Source organism: Triticum aestivum, chromosome 5B (genome assembly GCF_018294505.1).
Source record: "Triticum aestivum cultivar Chinese Spring chromosome 5B, IWGSC CS RefSeq v2.1, whole genome shotgun sequence".
Classification (NCBI taxonomy): domain Eukaryota; kingdom Viridiplantae; phylum Streptophyta; class Magnoliopsida; order Poales; family Poaceae; genus Triticum; species Triticum aestivum.
The window spans coordinates 339,022,118-339,035,011 of record NC_057807.1 but is presented as its reverse complement, the minus strand read 5'-3'; the positions used below and the strand labels follow the sequence as shown (position 1 = coordinate 339,035,011).

The 12,894-nt window shown below is 42.6% G+C and overlaps 2 protein-coding genes across 3 annotated transcripts; one reads left to right on the top strand and one right to left on the bottom strand.

The window, feature by feature from the left end:
* Nucleotides 1-1,204: 1,204 nt before the first annotated feature.
* On the top strand, nucleotides 1,205-4,371 carry LOC123111744 (ubiquitin domain-containing protein 1). The gene is made up of 4 exons (XM_044532595.1): nucleotides 1,205-1,399; nucleotides 3,436-3,558; nucleotides 3,716-3,835; nucleotides 3,917-4,371. Exons 1-4 carry the CDS (start codon nucleotides 1,351-1,353, stop codon nucleotides 3,979-3,981), a joined length of 357 nt encoding a protein of 118 aa, XP_044388530.1. The 5' UTR covers nucleotides 1,205-1,350; the 3' UTR covers nucleotides 3,982-4,371.
* Nucleotides 4,372-4,885: 514 nt separating this feature from the next.
* Nucleotides 4,886-10,370, bottom strand: LOC123111743 (sulfite exporter TauE/SafE family protein 3). 2 transcript variants are annotated; one of them, XM_044532593.1, is made up of 13 exons: nucleotides 10,096-10,370; nucleotides 9,727-9,978; nucleotides 9,247-9,406; nucleotides 7,996-8,196; nucleotides 7,839-7,903; nucleotides 7,702-7,729; nucleotides 7,546-7,622; nucleotides 7,368-7,454; nucleotides 6,819-6,869; nucleotides 5,807-6,028; nucleotides 5,622-5,715; nucleotides 5,398-5,538; nucleotides 4,886-5,301 (listed from the first exon to the last, which is right to left on the bottom strand). In XM_044532593.1, the coding sequence occupies exons 2-13, from the start codon at nucleotides 9,925-9,927 to the stop codon at nucleotides 5,216-5,218; spliced, it is 1,413 nt and encodes a 470-aa protein (XP_044388528.1). In that variant the 5' UTR covers nucleotides 9,928-9,978; nucleotides 10,096-10,370; the 3' UTR covers nucleotides 4,886-5,215. The 2 variants fall into 2 exon arrangements, with proteins under 2 accessions (XP_044388528.1, XP_044388529.1); XM_044532594.1 differs by having other exon boundaries at nucleotides 9,727-9,975; nucleotides 10,096-10,346.
* Nucleotides 10,371-12,894: the final 2,524 nt, after the last annotated feature.

The following is a 12,894-nucleotide window of genomic DNA, read 5'->3' as shown; positions in this document are numbered from 1 at the left end:
TCCCCGTTGTCCCAACCACCTACCATTCGCCGCCACAAGCAACTGGCCCCATGCGGATCCAAGCCTTATCCAGCCCGGATCCGGCGAGGATCCGCCCCGCCGCCCAGACCGCTGCATGACGCTAGTGTCGAGTCGAATAGGAGCATGACTACAGCATACCTCGCACCCGTGCGTGCTTGCTTCCGCCGCCAATTGCTGCTTACTTGAGCATGGGCGCTACCAGGCCCTCCCGGTGGGCGAGCAGAGCACGGGGGTGGCCATGGCCTCCCATCGGGCGCGGCGAGCACGGGGCATGGCCACGGCGGTCCACGACAGCGCGCTCGGCCAAGGCCTCCCTGCGTGAGCTGCGAGCACGGGCGTGGCCAGAGCGCTCCACGGCGGCGCACACGGCCAAGTCCTCCCAGCGGGCACCGTGCGCACGGGCGCGAGGCACTCCACCACGGCACCCCTCCCACCTTTGTACGGTCGCGGCCAGGGTCTCTGGCGGTCGCTGCGAGCACGAGTTCCCGGCCGAAACTCGTTGCATCCAGGCGTAGCAGAGGGCTGGGGCAGCTCGGCGATGTCGGGGCGGCACGGTGAGGTCGAGTTCATCCATGGCGGCAGGAATGATAGTTGGTCCTGTTTGAGAGAGAGGGAAATCAGGGAGGAAGGAGGAGAAGAAAAAGAAAGGTCGGCGAGGGGAGCTCCAGCAGCTTGACAGCGGCGGCCAGGTCTCGGATGACCATAGACCATCAAGGACGGCGAGCCGCGCCGGCGGCGTCCAGTGCGCTGATAAGCCCATTACCTGTTTGTTAAAATGGCCAAAAGAAAAAGAATTTTAAAAGACATAAACAAATGAGTCACTTACAGGTGGGTCCCTTATCCAACTCAGCATATTGTCCACACAAGCATGCCATGTCAGCCTGACAGGTGGGCCCAATTTGTCAGTTTCACTGTTTTCGCGTGCTTATCAGACAATCAGTGCTCCCCGTTAGTCATTAAGCACATAATTGATGGGTTTTTGTGCCCTGTCCAAAAACTGATACTAAATTGTTACCCTAACTCCAAGTGTGGTGATTTTGGATAAATAACTCTCATTTTTATGTTATCGGCTTCAGTTACTCTATTATAACGTTGTTGTATCCGATGTTCTCTCCTCTGATATAAGCAAGGTTTGATTTAGTTATAATTAAATAAATAAAATCACACTCCTATAAACGAAGACAGGAAAGCTTATGAAAGGGGATATACAGTAAACCACCGGCGCTTTCTGTTCCTTTCTTCCGTAGAAGCTCGGAAGCCAAGGCTGCCTCCCTCAAAGCCCTCCAGTCCTCGTCCTCCACGGCTTCACCACCGAGAAGCAGGATTCTCATGGGCTGCGCAGGATCCACCCCCAAGGGCGCTGCGGCCGCCGGAGGCGGTAAGATTTCACGATCCGAGCTCCCAGCCCCTCAGATTTCCCCTCCTGTTCTTCTCTTTCTGCTTGATCCGTCCGGTTAGGATCGGGTCCTTGCGACAAGATTTCTGTGCGACCCGTGGAATTGGGTTCTTGGAGTTTGAAGATTTGTTGGTCCCTTTAGAGGGCGTGCGTTGTGATGGTGTAGATGGCGTCAGTTGTATGACGGGAATGGATTCTTGGTCGAACCGTGCTTGGCAGGAATTGATTTCTTGGTTCCAAATCGTGCTATCCAAGTTGAGTTATTTGTGTGTAGCTAGTTGCTTAAGGGCTTGGCAGGGATTTTTGAGTGGCGCCTTCGTGGAAAGGGATTAGAGTAGGGATTATTGGTCGAGTTGTGATTTGGGTTTGAGTTGGCCGGTAAAAATCGCAGGAGCGAAACTTATGCCCACCGGGGAACTGAATGGGATCATTTGTTGTGCGGATTTCCTTGGTGAATGATTAGTTTGCGACGATGGGATTCTTGGGGAAGATGGAGTTGCTTCCCCTCGTGTAACTAGAGAGTGCTCTTGCTGAACTGGATTGTGTAACTATTCAGTGGCGACAGGAGTGTAATTAGGTTCCTTTTTTTATAAATTGTTGTCCCTGTGTGCATAACGTGTGGAAGATGTTATAGGACACTTTCTGACTTCGTTAATTATAGTTTGGTGAAAGGAGGTTATGATCAGTGAGTGTGTGAACATGAGGATGTAACTGGATTTGGATCTTCCAAAGTTGTTAGCTGTGATAGACTTGTTGAACTTGTGGATAGTCCAAATTAAGCATGGATGGCGAAATTGTCCTTTCTGAAGAGAATTTTTTTTGTTCTTTCCAGTTTCCTGTGTGTGACAAATGTTTCTTGATCCGACAGCATGCACAATTATGCTTTGCTACATGACGCATAATTTTGATTTCTATATGATTTGTTCTGAATGGAACTAATTAGTTAGCATAGCAGTCAACAAGGCATAGTTTTAACATTCATTGCATTCTTGGGGGTGAGATTAACATCTCTGTATCTTGAAGGTTTCTGTTTTCTTTTGCGATATGTAGTGGTTGTTTATTATGACAATTCATGAGCGAATGTTATATTTTGGATCCTGTTCTATTGTCCTGAATCCTGATGCAAGAGACATGACATTTTGTGCAAGTTGAATACTGAAAGCTGGAAACTATACAGGATTTGATTTCCTTGTTCATTACATTTATGTAGAGTTGCATTCTATGTATTCAGCTAGAAGTAATAGCTTAGTGTCTGGTAAACTAATAGTGGTGTCAACATTTATTGAAGAATATGGATGGTTGTTTAGTTAGCCTAATCAGCTTGGAGCCTGACAAAATGTATCCACAAGGACTAGGTTGTGCTAAAGTGTTTTGAACGATTCTGTGGGGCTTGGTATTTGATAAAGAAGGAGCAAGTGACGTTTGGAACATGATGGTAGTGTTATGTAAGTCCTTGTGCATCATAAATTGTTAGTTCTTGCCACTTGCCAGTATTTTAGATAGTTGATGACCTCATGTAATACATGCCTGACTACTCATTGACAATGTCTAATCTTGAATAATTAGATGAAATAACATTATTATATACCATGTGTGTTTTAGTCATCTCATGTAATAGCATGGATCAAATATTATGTCCACTCAATATTTGATTAATTGCAATTGTGAGTTGTTGGCACAGATTAATTTTCATTTATGTTATTTAGTCCCTATAAGTTAGTTTGGTGGTGGTAAAAAAATTCTACTTGCCATATGTAATGTGTATATTTGTGGTAGACACAAGGCAATGAGAACAGGGCTAGGAAAGACGCCTTAAAATTTAGAGGTAAATTTTTCATCGAATGGGAAGTTGTACAATGATGTCCCTGTTAAAAGAGATGAGTTTTTGAGAGTGAAAAAATTGGCACTGTTTGTCTTTTGTCTTGCACTAAATTTACTCTAATATCTTTTAACTGTGTATACGTATTCATGCTTCACTGGTCATCTCATACCATGTGGCTTATTTTTCATTTATGCAGAAGCTACGAAGAAAGTCAGGAAGCCTAAGCCCTGGAAGCACCCCCAGCCGATCACAATTGCCCAGCTCAGGCAGATGCGTGATGAGTTTTGGGACACAGCTCCTCACTATGGTGGTCGGAAAGGTGCTTCTCACTCTTTGCTTCTGTCGTGTGTCTTTACATAATGTTGCTTCCTATTAGATTATTAGTTGAGCTACACTTTCTTTTTGTGCTTGTATCTATAGTTCTCTTAGCTGCTCATGTACGCAATCCTTGCACTAACCATTTAAGCCTTCTACAGAAATTTGGGATGCCCTTCGTGCTGCGTCAGAGGCTGATGTAGCCCTTGCACAGGCAATTGTGGAAAGTGCGGGCGTAATTGTTTCAAATGCTGACCTGACTCTATGCTATGATGAAAGAGGTTTGATTTTCCATCTCATTCCTTTTTTCCCACTCTTTCAACTGTTGTTCATATAGTTTACCATAGCTATTAACTTTTCAGGTGCTAAATATGAACTGCCCAAGTATGTTTTGAGTGAGCCAACCAACCTGGTCCAAGACAGTTGAAGGGCAGCTGCACTATGATCCATTCATGTAAAAAACTGTAAATCGCTTCAGATGCTAAAAACAATGCCTTGCTCAAGTGTCCTGGTGACAGGAGCATGGTTGATTAATGATTTCAAGCATGCTTCTGGTAACTGTCAGCTTACAGTTTCCCCCCTATCGTTAGCATACAATGTTCTCTTCTATCTCAGACTGTCTTCCGACGATTTAGATAAAGTTGTTCATAGCATCCCCTAAATTGGTGCTGTTAGAAATCTTCGGTATGGGTTAGAAACTTCAGACTGGTGCGTTGATGTTTTGTTACAATGATATAAGTTGAAGTATGGCAATACATTTCAGAAAGAAAGAAAGAGAATGTAACATCTGTTAGTTACAATGATATATTTTAAGTTACTCTCTGCCTTGTTGCCATGCCCATGCATTGCCTCCTTTGGGAATGCAAATTGAGGAATGTGATGTAGGAAATCATGATCGAAAGATCTTACGGCGGCAGTAGTTACTTTATTACAAGATATCTGATGATGCTGAAATGTTCTGGAAGGATGTAAGCGCAACCATGCTACTAGTCGTACTGTTGTGTTCCCCAGCAAAAAAAATAATAATAGTACTGGAGTGTTACATGTTCATGATCTGATGTTGGTTCAAACTAAGAGAGAATTACAGAGGCCCAGTGTTTTCAGCAGCACTGATTATTGGCGATAAGTGGCGCTATAATCTTTGTCTGGTGATGTAGATTGTGGGTATGATATATGTTGAATTCTGAAGAAACGTGCTATTTTTGTTAAATGGGTAGGACATCCAGAAACATGAAATTCTGCCGGCGCTGTGCATCGAGCGTTTGAGTCTACTTCCGAGTATCATGTTAATGAGCTACACAACTATCTGCAGGGGCATTCTCAGTGAACAATTTCTGACAACAAAATACACATCTAGGGTGATATTCTGCAGGGCATAAGAACAAGTTCACTAAATCTATTACAAGATTGGTACAATGAGATAGGCACGGATGAATTTGCTTTAACTGAAAATTCATAAATCAGTTCCAGTAAAAAAGTGTGCTCCAACATTTACCCCAGTTCTAACCCCAAGCGGTGACCTCTGATTTTTTGCGCGCTAGATTACATTCTGGTTACATGGCTAAAGATTTGAAACCTGAACCGCCTATGAATCGAATCTTCAATTTAATTCCGGTTCCTTACTCGAATGACTGCACATGAACGTTAAGCCTGCTTGCATCCTATGCATCATACTTGCAGAGGTTCTCAAACCCCATGTACTCATGTCGCTCCATCTTGTGAATCATGTTCGAGATACCGACCCCACCTGAAGATTGAAAAGAAGCAGGTTCTGTTAACGTTGTTCAAAGTTCAAAAACAGTGGACATTTGATCAGGGCACAGTCAGATGTTCGAAAATGTACCGAGAGAAATTGCGCTGATGAAGATCATGAAAGCCAGTATGAAGATGATGAGTGATGCCCGCCCTAACCAACTGATCAACCTCCTGACTACATGCTGCCCGATAATGGCAGCAACGAACGCCACAGCAACAAAGTAAGCAGCTGAAGAAAAGGCCAAGAAATTGCTTCAGTACATGCCCAGCCCTATACCAAGAAAAAAATGTGAACCAGAGGGATAGTGTTACCATAAGGAACTGGAAACCGGTTCAGGAGGTAGTATTCCACGACGGACATAGAAGCAGAAAACATCATCGCAAACGTGGCTGTAGCACTTGAAACCTATGATTGTTTCAGTTAAGTAGGCATTCTTTATGGCCAAATCATAACTTGTTGACATACATAAACGTGAAAACTGGGGGGTGGAGTGTACCTGGGGAGGGATGCCGAGCTCCAAAAACAGTGGTCCCATGATGAAACCACCTCCCAAACCTAGCAGACCGCCAACGAGCCCTGCAGTGATACCGAAGAAGCAATATATGCAGAGCTGATGAAATTTCAGGGTAGTTTGCTCATTTCCCTTTGATGATAGCACCCTCTTCCCGTTCATCAGACCCAGTGCTTCGTACATAGTCACTCCTACAGAGACCGGGATCTGCACCAAATGAGTAGAAAGTTTTATGACAGTGTATGATCAACATTGATACGATACAACAACCCTTCTTTCATAATGTAATAATAGAAATTAGGCAGTAGACCAATAGTGAAAATTGGTCCATATAGGTGGTGCAAAATCATAACTTTGTACAAATTGGTAGAGAAAATTGGGAGCTTAAATCGCATGTTAATTAGTAGGAAAAATATATATATACTGAGCTCACAGATCTAGTGACAATGTATGGCTTTTTTTTTTTTTGAGTAATCACCGGGGGAGAGAGGATCCCCACCTGTATATATATTGCTCAGAGCGGCCCAAGGACCAGTGTGACAAGAGTTTACAGAGTCACGGCGATCCGTGAAGAGAGGTAGCCGCGCCAAGACAAGGCGGCTACCTTATCACTCGGTTCTCTAAACCGAAGAGTCCAAAGATCGAAGTCCCTACATAAGCTAGTAATGGTTACACGTGGACTATGGTTTTCATTCCTAAAAGCAGCAGCATTTCTTGCTTCCCAGATTTTCCAAAGAATAGGCAGAAGGATGTCTGGCCAGATAGAGGAGTCGAGGTGCACCACTGTGGGGATTGCCCACAATGTAGGGCTTTGAATCTCTAAGTTTGAGTAGTTACATTTGGAGTTCAACAAAGACATATGAGATAATTTATAAATCTGGTGATAAGATTGATATTTGGAACACAAATTCCAGTGGTTAAGTATTTTAGAGGATCTACATAAATCAGCATGGATTTTTGGTATAACTGGGGAAAACAGGTGCGGAAATATAAATACCTGGAGAAAGTTCAAGACCCAGTACCACGTGGAGCAAGTAGGAGCATAATTCTGCAAGTATGAGAAAAATAGCATAGCATTGAAGTATTACTGTCAAAGATAGAAAGCTATAAATTTAGTTCAAGTACAATAGTTTCTAAAAAATAAAGTGACAGCATTTGTATGTGTTTCTTTTTCAAATTAACTGAAAAGAGCAGAAGTTCCTGAAACATCTTATGAAAACTGACATAATGGATCGGCTGTACATATTGATTTGATTCCTATTTTTTCTGAATGAATTGGTCATAAAGGATGTTCGTTTACTATCACAAAGATATTGTGAGACTACATGAAAGAAACATTATCGTCCGCTTAAGACAAAAGCAAAATCAAGAAAGAGAAAATGCTTGCTAGTAAGGCCAAATAAAGCAACAAAAATAACAGAAATAACCAAACAAATGTGGGCAGAGTTATAAGACAGCTAATAGTGACTTGGTAAGAAGCTGGAGTTAGATGCGTCTCACATTTTTATGACCATTTTAATTTGTAGTTTTGCATTACAATCCTCACCTTTGTTATCTGAATAGCAAGGAATGCTAGCCACACGAACGTGAGAAGACCAAACTCCTTCCAGTAAATGTTCTTCATAAGTGATGGCTGAAATATTGGGAAATTCTAGGTTCAAATTCTTGAGAATGAGATCTCCAACAAATGCAAGGACTCATGTATATTGTCATGAGATGTTTACCGCTTCATCTGAATGGGGTTTTACATCAGCTCCGGCACCTGGTCCTGTAGAGAGCGGTGCATACTCTGGTTCCTCGCCTGAAAGGTTGAAAAATACGAGTGTTAATATTTTGATTTGGTGACAGATGAGCAACACTTCGTTTTCTAGCATTCTTACTGGTTTGCTCCAACCGTTTCTCAGCTTCCTGGAAGAAATGAAAAAGATCCATTAGCATACAAAAGGAGCAAACAAAAGAAGGGGAGATAAATAAAATCACTTTTTATAGACATGATGAGATAACTGTGGAAGATTACCCTTTTGATTATTGTCTCCTTTTTCCATGTCTCAACACCCTTCAGGAAAGCTTTAGTTGATGTGCCTACAATTTAATTTGGGGAAGCAAAGAAAGGTCATTCATGAGAACTAGATAACCAAAAAAACGAATGCAGCAGTTTAGGGGTTAATCAGCACCTAGGAAAAGGATTATCAAGAGAACTGTGACCAGCCAGTCAGGGAATATAACATTGAAAATAACACCGATGCTAATCCCGAGCATTAGCATAGGCTGGATGAGCAGTGCTAGGTCATAGTCGATCACCGGCATGTCCAAAGTCGGATGTTTCAGCTTGAGATTGTAGTACACAGTTGAGACAGCTGCACCAGTGATCATACCTGTCCAAATGAATACAAAGTATCAATTAAAATCGCTGAACAAACATTGTATTTGCAACTCAATACTTATATATTATTCTATCATATTTTTGCAAGACTCATATAGTAAGTCAGCAGCCAGAGATTTCTATGAATTGTACTATACTACTAGGAGTATAATGATGTCAACCAACAATTCTAAGTAGAGAGAGGTAATTATGTGTAAACGTAAATGAATTCCTAAACAACAGGGATGTATACTGACGATAAAGACGCAAACCAGATAATTAGTATTACAGATCAGAAAGAATATCTGAGAAATGAAGGTGCATTGTTATAAGGTTGTAGACACGGTGCTGGCACATGGTGCAGGGATAGGTCACGAGTTCCAAACCAAATAGCCGGATGTCGACCCTGACTTTGTGCTCAGTTCGGTACATGGAGACGATATTGCTGGTCGTACCGTTTAATGGAATAGAATGTATTCCATAAAACACACATTTATACCCTAATGCAGGATCATTGCCCACTGAACTTCAATATTTCAGATTTGCATGTTAATACTTTGATTATTGTATAGCCGTCACACCTTTGTACCTACTTCTTTTCATGGAAACAAGTAAACATAGACTTAGCTTATAATTGAGTAAGTGAGCCAGACAAAGGCACAAAGGCGTAATCTGATACACATGAATATATAATTAGCAACCATCACAAGGTACCTACCTAACACAAACAAAACAGAATAGCGCTAATTGCCCCTTTGGGACACTTAAATACTCTAATTCCCAACTAATTTGCCAGCCTAACTTTCCAACAGTAACAGGACAAGCAAGATCCCTCGAAAAGAGGTAAACTAATGCACACATGAATTAATCAGTACAGCACCTCATACTTAAAAAGCAAGATACCTAGAAAACAGGCAAACTAATGCACACATGAAGGAATCTTTACAGCACCGCATACTGAACAAGCTTGAGAAATGAATGCTTGGGGACAGCAAGAACTGTTGCTTTCAGAGCAGGCAGGCACAGAAGAAGAAAATCCCAAAGGAAAGAGTTGGATCCTCACACTTGGATATGGCAGTTGAAGACTTTGGATCAAACCCGATGATCAATGTCAACATCGGTACAAAGATCCCGCCACCACCAACACCTCCAACGCTCCCAAATGACGCGCCAAAGAATCCGATCAGCGACCCCAGCACCATTTTCCATCCAAACTCCATTGGCTACCACATCCAGAAAATCCACCAAATTAGCACCACACATCCGAAAAAGAAGAGGTACAGAGATATACTGAAAAAGTATCACACACAAAGATGTACGTAGTATGGAGTTTGAGCTACATAATAATTAATTTAAATCAAGAAAGTTCAGTTCCCTCATGCATGGGTCAAACTGAATTCCCACAAACCAAGCAGGTAAAAAGGTGCAGCGGTTCATCTCATGGCTAATAAAATAGCTGAAAGCAAACTACAGTAGAAGCTAGTAGAAAAGACGCGCTGGTTAAAGAAATGCTCGGAAAGCTGGGGTTTGTTTTGTGTGTTACCGGCCAAACATGCTGGTACGAGTTCCTATCGGTCTGCCACATGAAATTGGCAATCTTGTTGAGGAGGCTGATCTCCTCCGGCGCCACCACCACGGCGCGGTCGCTGGGCAGCGAGAGCCCACGGTCGGCGGCGGCGACGGCGAAGGCGGCCGCGCAAGCGACGCCTAGCACGGCAATGGCTTGCCGCATCCTCCTCCCCATTCCTCGGACCCAGCCAAGCCAAGAAAGGCAACTTCCTGCACCGCTTCCCTACTTTTTTTCCCAACAACAAAAGAAAGAAGAAGATAATCAGAGCTGGAGGGCAGACTGAGCCTGAGAAATCACAGAATTGAAACGCCTTGTTTGCGGCTTGGGATTGCGGAAACGTACGAAGGCCGCCGCGGCTCTCCTAGTCTGGATGATTCCTGATGGCTCTCTCGGGTGCACAAGACAGACGTGCGGGAAAGACAAAGACGGTCGAAGCCGTGGTCTCCGGCGGTTCGGATTGGGAAAGGAAGCGGAGGAAACTCGCCGGAGCCGGACGCAATGCGAGGGCGACGGGAGGAGCTGGGATTCGGCGGAGACCGAAGAGGGAGGGAGAAGAGACACGTGAGAAGGGGGAAGGCTACGAACGAACTCGGGCCAAATTTAGAGGGACAGCGAGGCAGTTTGCAATATACCCGCTGCGCAGCGGCGAAATTACGAAGCGGCCCGTTGACACTTTTTAGTGAGAATCACGTGTAGGAAACCTGGATCCGGGAAGTATAGTTCTGTAGATTACTTCCTTGGTCCGCAAATTACTTATCACAGAAATAAATAAAATAGATATTCAAAATTAAAATACATCTAAATACATTTATTGCGTCTAACAAGCATTTACGAACGGAGGGAGTAATTCTTTTCGGGTACGACTAGGATGGGATCACGGACGAGTAAAAAGTGCAGTTCTTTCGCAGGGTAAACAAAGGAGAACTTGGCCTGTGAAACACTAAGAAACTATATGATAGTTTTAGAAAAGAAACACTAAAAAACTTTCGTAAAGAAAAACCAATGAGAAACGATGAAATGTCAGAGGGTGCAGCTTCCATCTCGTACAGGAGTGGACAATGAAGGCGCAAGTTGGTGCTGGTTTATACTATACGTTACTATCATGTCCATGATCTAGATGAAATATATACTGGTATAGTACTACTGAGACGTGTAAAGTAAAGAAGGAGATCGCGTCCACATGACAGCTTCATTCTTCCGTCGCTCCTACCTAGACCACCTCCTTGTCCTTGGCTGAATCCATTGGAGACACCGACGCCAACATTATTACTGGACTATTTTCTACGTGGACAAGAGTGTTAAAATCCACAAAGACATACTAATGGAACAACAACAACAACAACAACAACGCCTCGTGTGGGGCGCGCATTTCCTTTGTTTTCTTTATTATTCTGTTGATTTGCTCTTCCTTTTTGGCTGGATAGTAGTTTGTCTGCCGCTTTTACTAGGAAAATCCATGTGCTTGGTTGTTGTTATTACTGTCGCCATGCATCCAAGGCTGGCTTGCGAGGAAACTTAGGTAGCCAGGGATATCGACAATCCAGCCATCGGTGAGCACAAGCTGTCCTATAACAAACTGAATAACGGAACAAGCAAAACCACAAGTAATGCACTGCTTTTTGGCATCGCCACTCTACTCTACTGCCACTGCCAGCCGTACGTAACGTAGGGAGCAGCGCTCTATCGCCGCTTGCTTGCTTGGACCCCTCGTGCGCAAGGAACAAAAGGCTTTTTCTCACGAGTGTACGTGATTTTGCTCGTATGGTCGCCATCCGCCGATTATATGTGTATGACTTTTTGCAGCTTTGCCTCTTTTCTCCTGCAACCACACGTTTGATGGATTATGGATGGGCTTAGGCCCATATAAAACAATAATATCTGGTTAATCTTTAAAGGTCATGAATGTGTGTACGGCAAGTTGTGGGAAGTTTGGTGGAAAGTTTAGTACCACACTGCTACAGTAAGAAAAGTGAAACCTTTTTATAAGGGTTGCTCTACCACTTGCTATTGAGAATTTGAAATAGGAGTTGTACACGCGCGCTCCTCCTCCTCCACCGCCCGCCTCGCCTTTAAGCAAACTTGTTTGGTCGTCTTTTCCAAATTATGATTCATTCATATGATAGAATTTTAATATGGGTTTCCGTCCCTCAACTCTTGGTGAAATCTAGATTTGGTCCCTCAACTACGAAACCGGACAACTTACACCCCCAACTATCGAAACCGGACAAGGTTCGTCCTTGGTCTCGGTTTTGGCCGGTTTTGGTGCTGACCTACCCGGGGTTTGACCCATGCTGACTCAAGTTCGCGTATTTTTTTCATATCTGTGAACCTTTTGAAATTCATATACTCTTTTCAAATTCATGTAGTTTTTTCAAGGTCACGTAATTTTAAAAAGTAAACATACTTTCTTCAAATCCCTGAACTATTTTAAAATTTGTTTGCTTTTTTCAAATCAGTGATTTTCTTAAATTTGCATACTTTTTTCAAACCCGCGTATTTTTTCCATGTTCGTGTAATTTTATCAAATCCAAGTGTATTATTTCCAAATCCATGAACTATTTTTGAAATTCGCATAATTGTTTCAAATCCGCGTACTTTTTAAAGTTTATGTATTTTTGTCAAATCCATTTTCCTTTTTCAATCCATGAACTTTGTTTTAAATTCACGTACTTGTTTCAAGTTGAAATATTTTTTTCAAATCCATTTTTTTTCTAATTTGCGTAAAAAATCCAAATCCACGTACTTTTCTCAAGTTCGCATAAATTTTCCAAATTCATGAACCCTTTCCAAAAAAATGTAACCGGATATGAGAAAGTACGTCATTTTTAAAAAAAAATATGAATTTTGAAAAAGTACGTGGATTTAAAAAAGTACGTGCACTTGGAAAAAGTACACTAATTTTAAAAGATTACGTATTTGATAAAAGTACCCGAATTTGAAAACGTTAAACAAACTTGGAAAAAGTATGCGAATTCGAGTCGGCACGGTTAAAACCGGGGTGGGACAGCACCAAAACCGGTCAAAACAATGACGAGGGATGAATCTTGCCCGGTTTCAGTAGTTAAGGGTGCAAGTTGTCTGTATTTGGAGTTGAGGGATCAAATCTAGGCTCCGCCAAAAATTGAGGGACGAAAAGTATAC

Coding starts and splice junctions, on each gene's coding strand:
- LOC123111744 (XM_044532595.1), top strand. CDS start 1,351: ATGGGCTGCGCAGGATCCACCCCCAAGGGCGCTGCGGCCGCCGGAGGC. Junction 1,400..3,435: donor CGCTGCGGCCGCCGGAGGCG/GTAAGATTTCAC, acceptor TCATTTATGCAG/AAGCTACGAAGAAAGTCAGG. Junction 3,836..3,916: donor TCTATGCTATGATGAAAGAG/GTTTGATTTTCC, acceptor TTAACTTTTCAG/GTGCTAAATATGAACTGCCC.
- LOC123111743 (XM_044532593.1), bottom strand. CDS start 9,927: ATGGGGAGGAGGATGCGGCAAGCCATTGCCGTGCTAGGCGTCGCTTGC. Junction 5,716..5,806: donor AGCTCGGCATCCCTCCCCAG/GTACACTCCACC, acceptor AAACAATCATAG/GTTTCAAGTGCTACAGCCAC. Junction 5,302..5,397: donor CATCAGCGCAATTTCTCTCG/GTACATTTTCGA, acceptor TTCAATCTTCAG/GTGGGGTCGGTATCTCGAAC.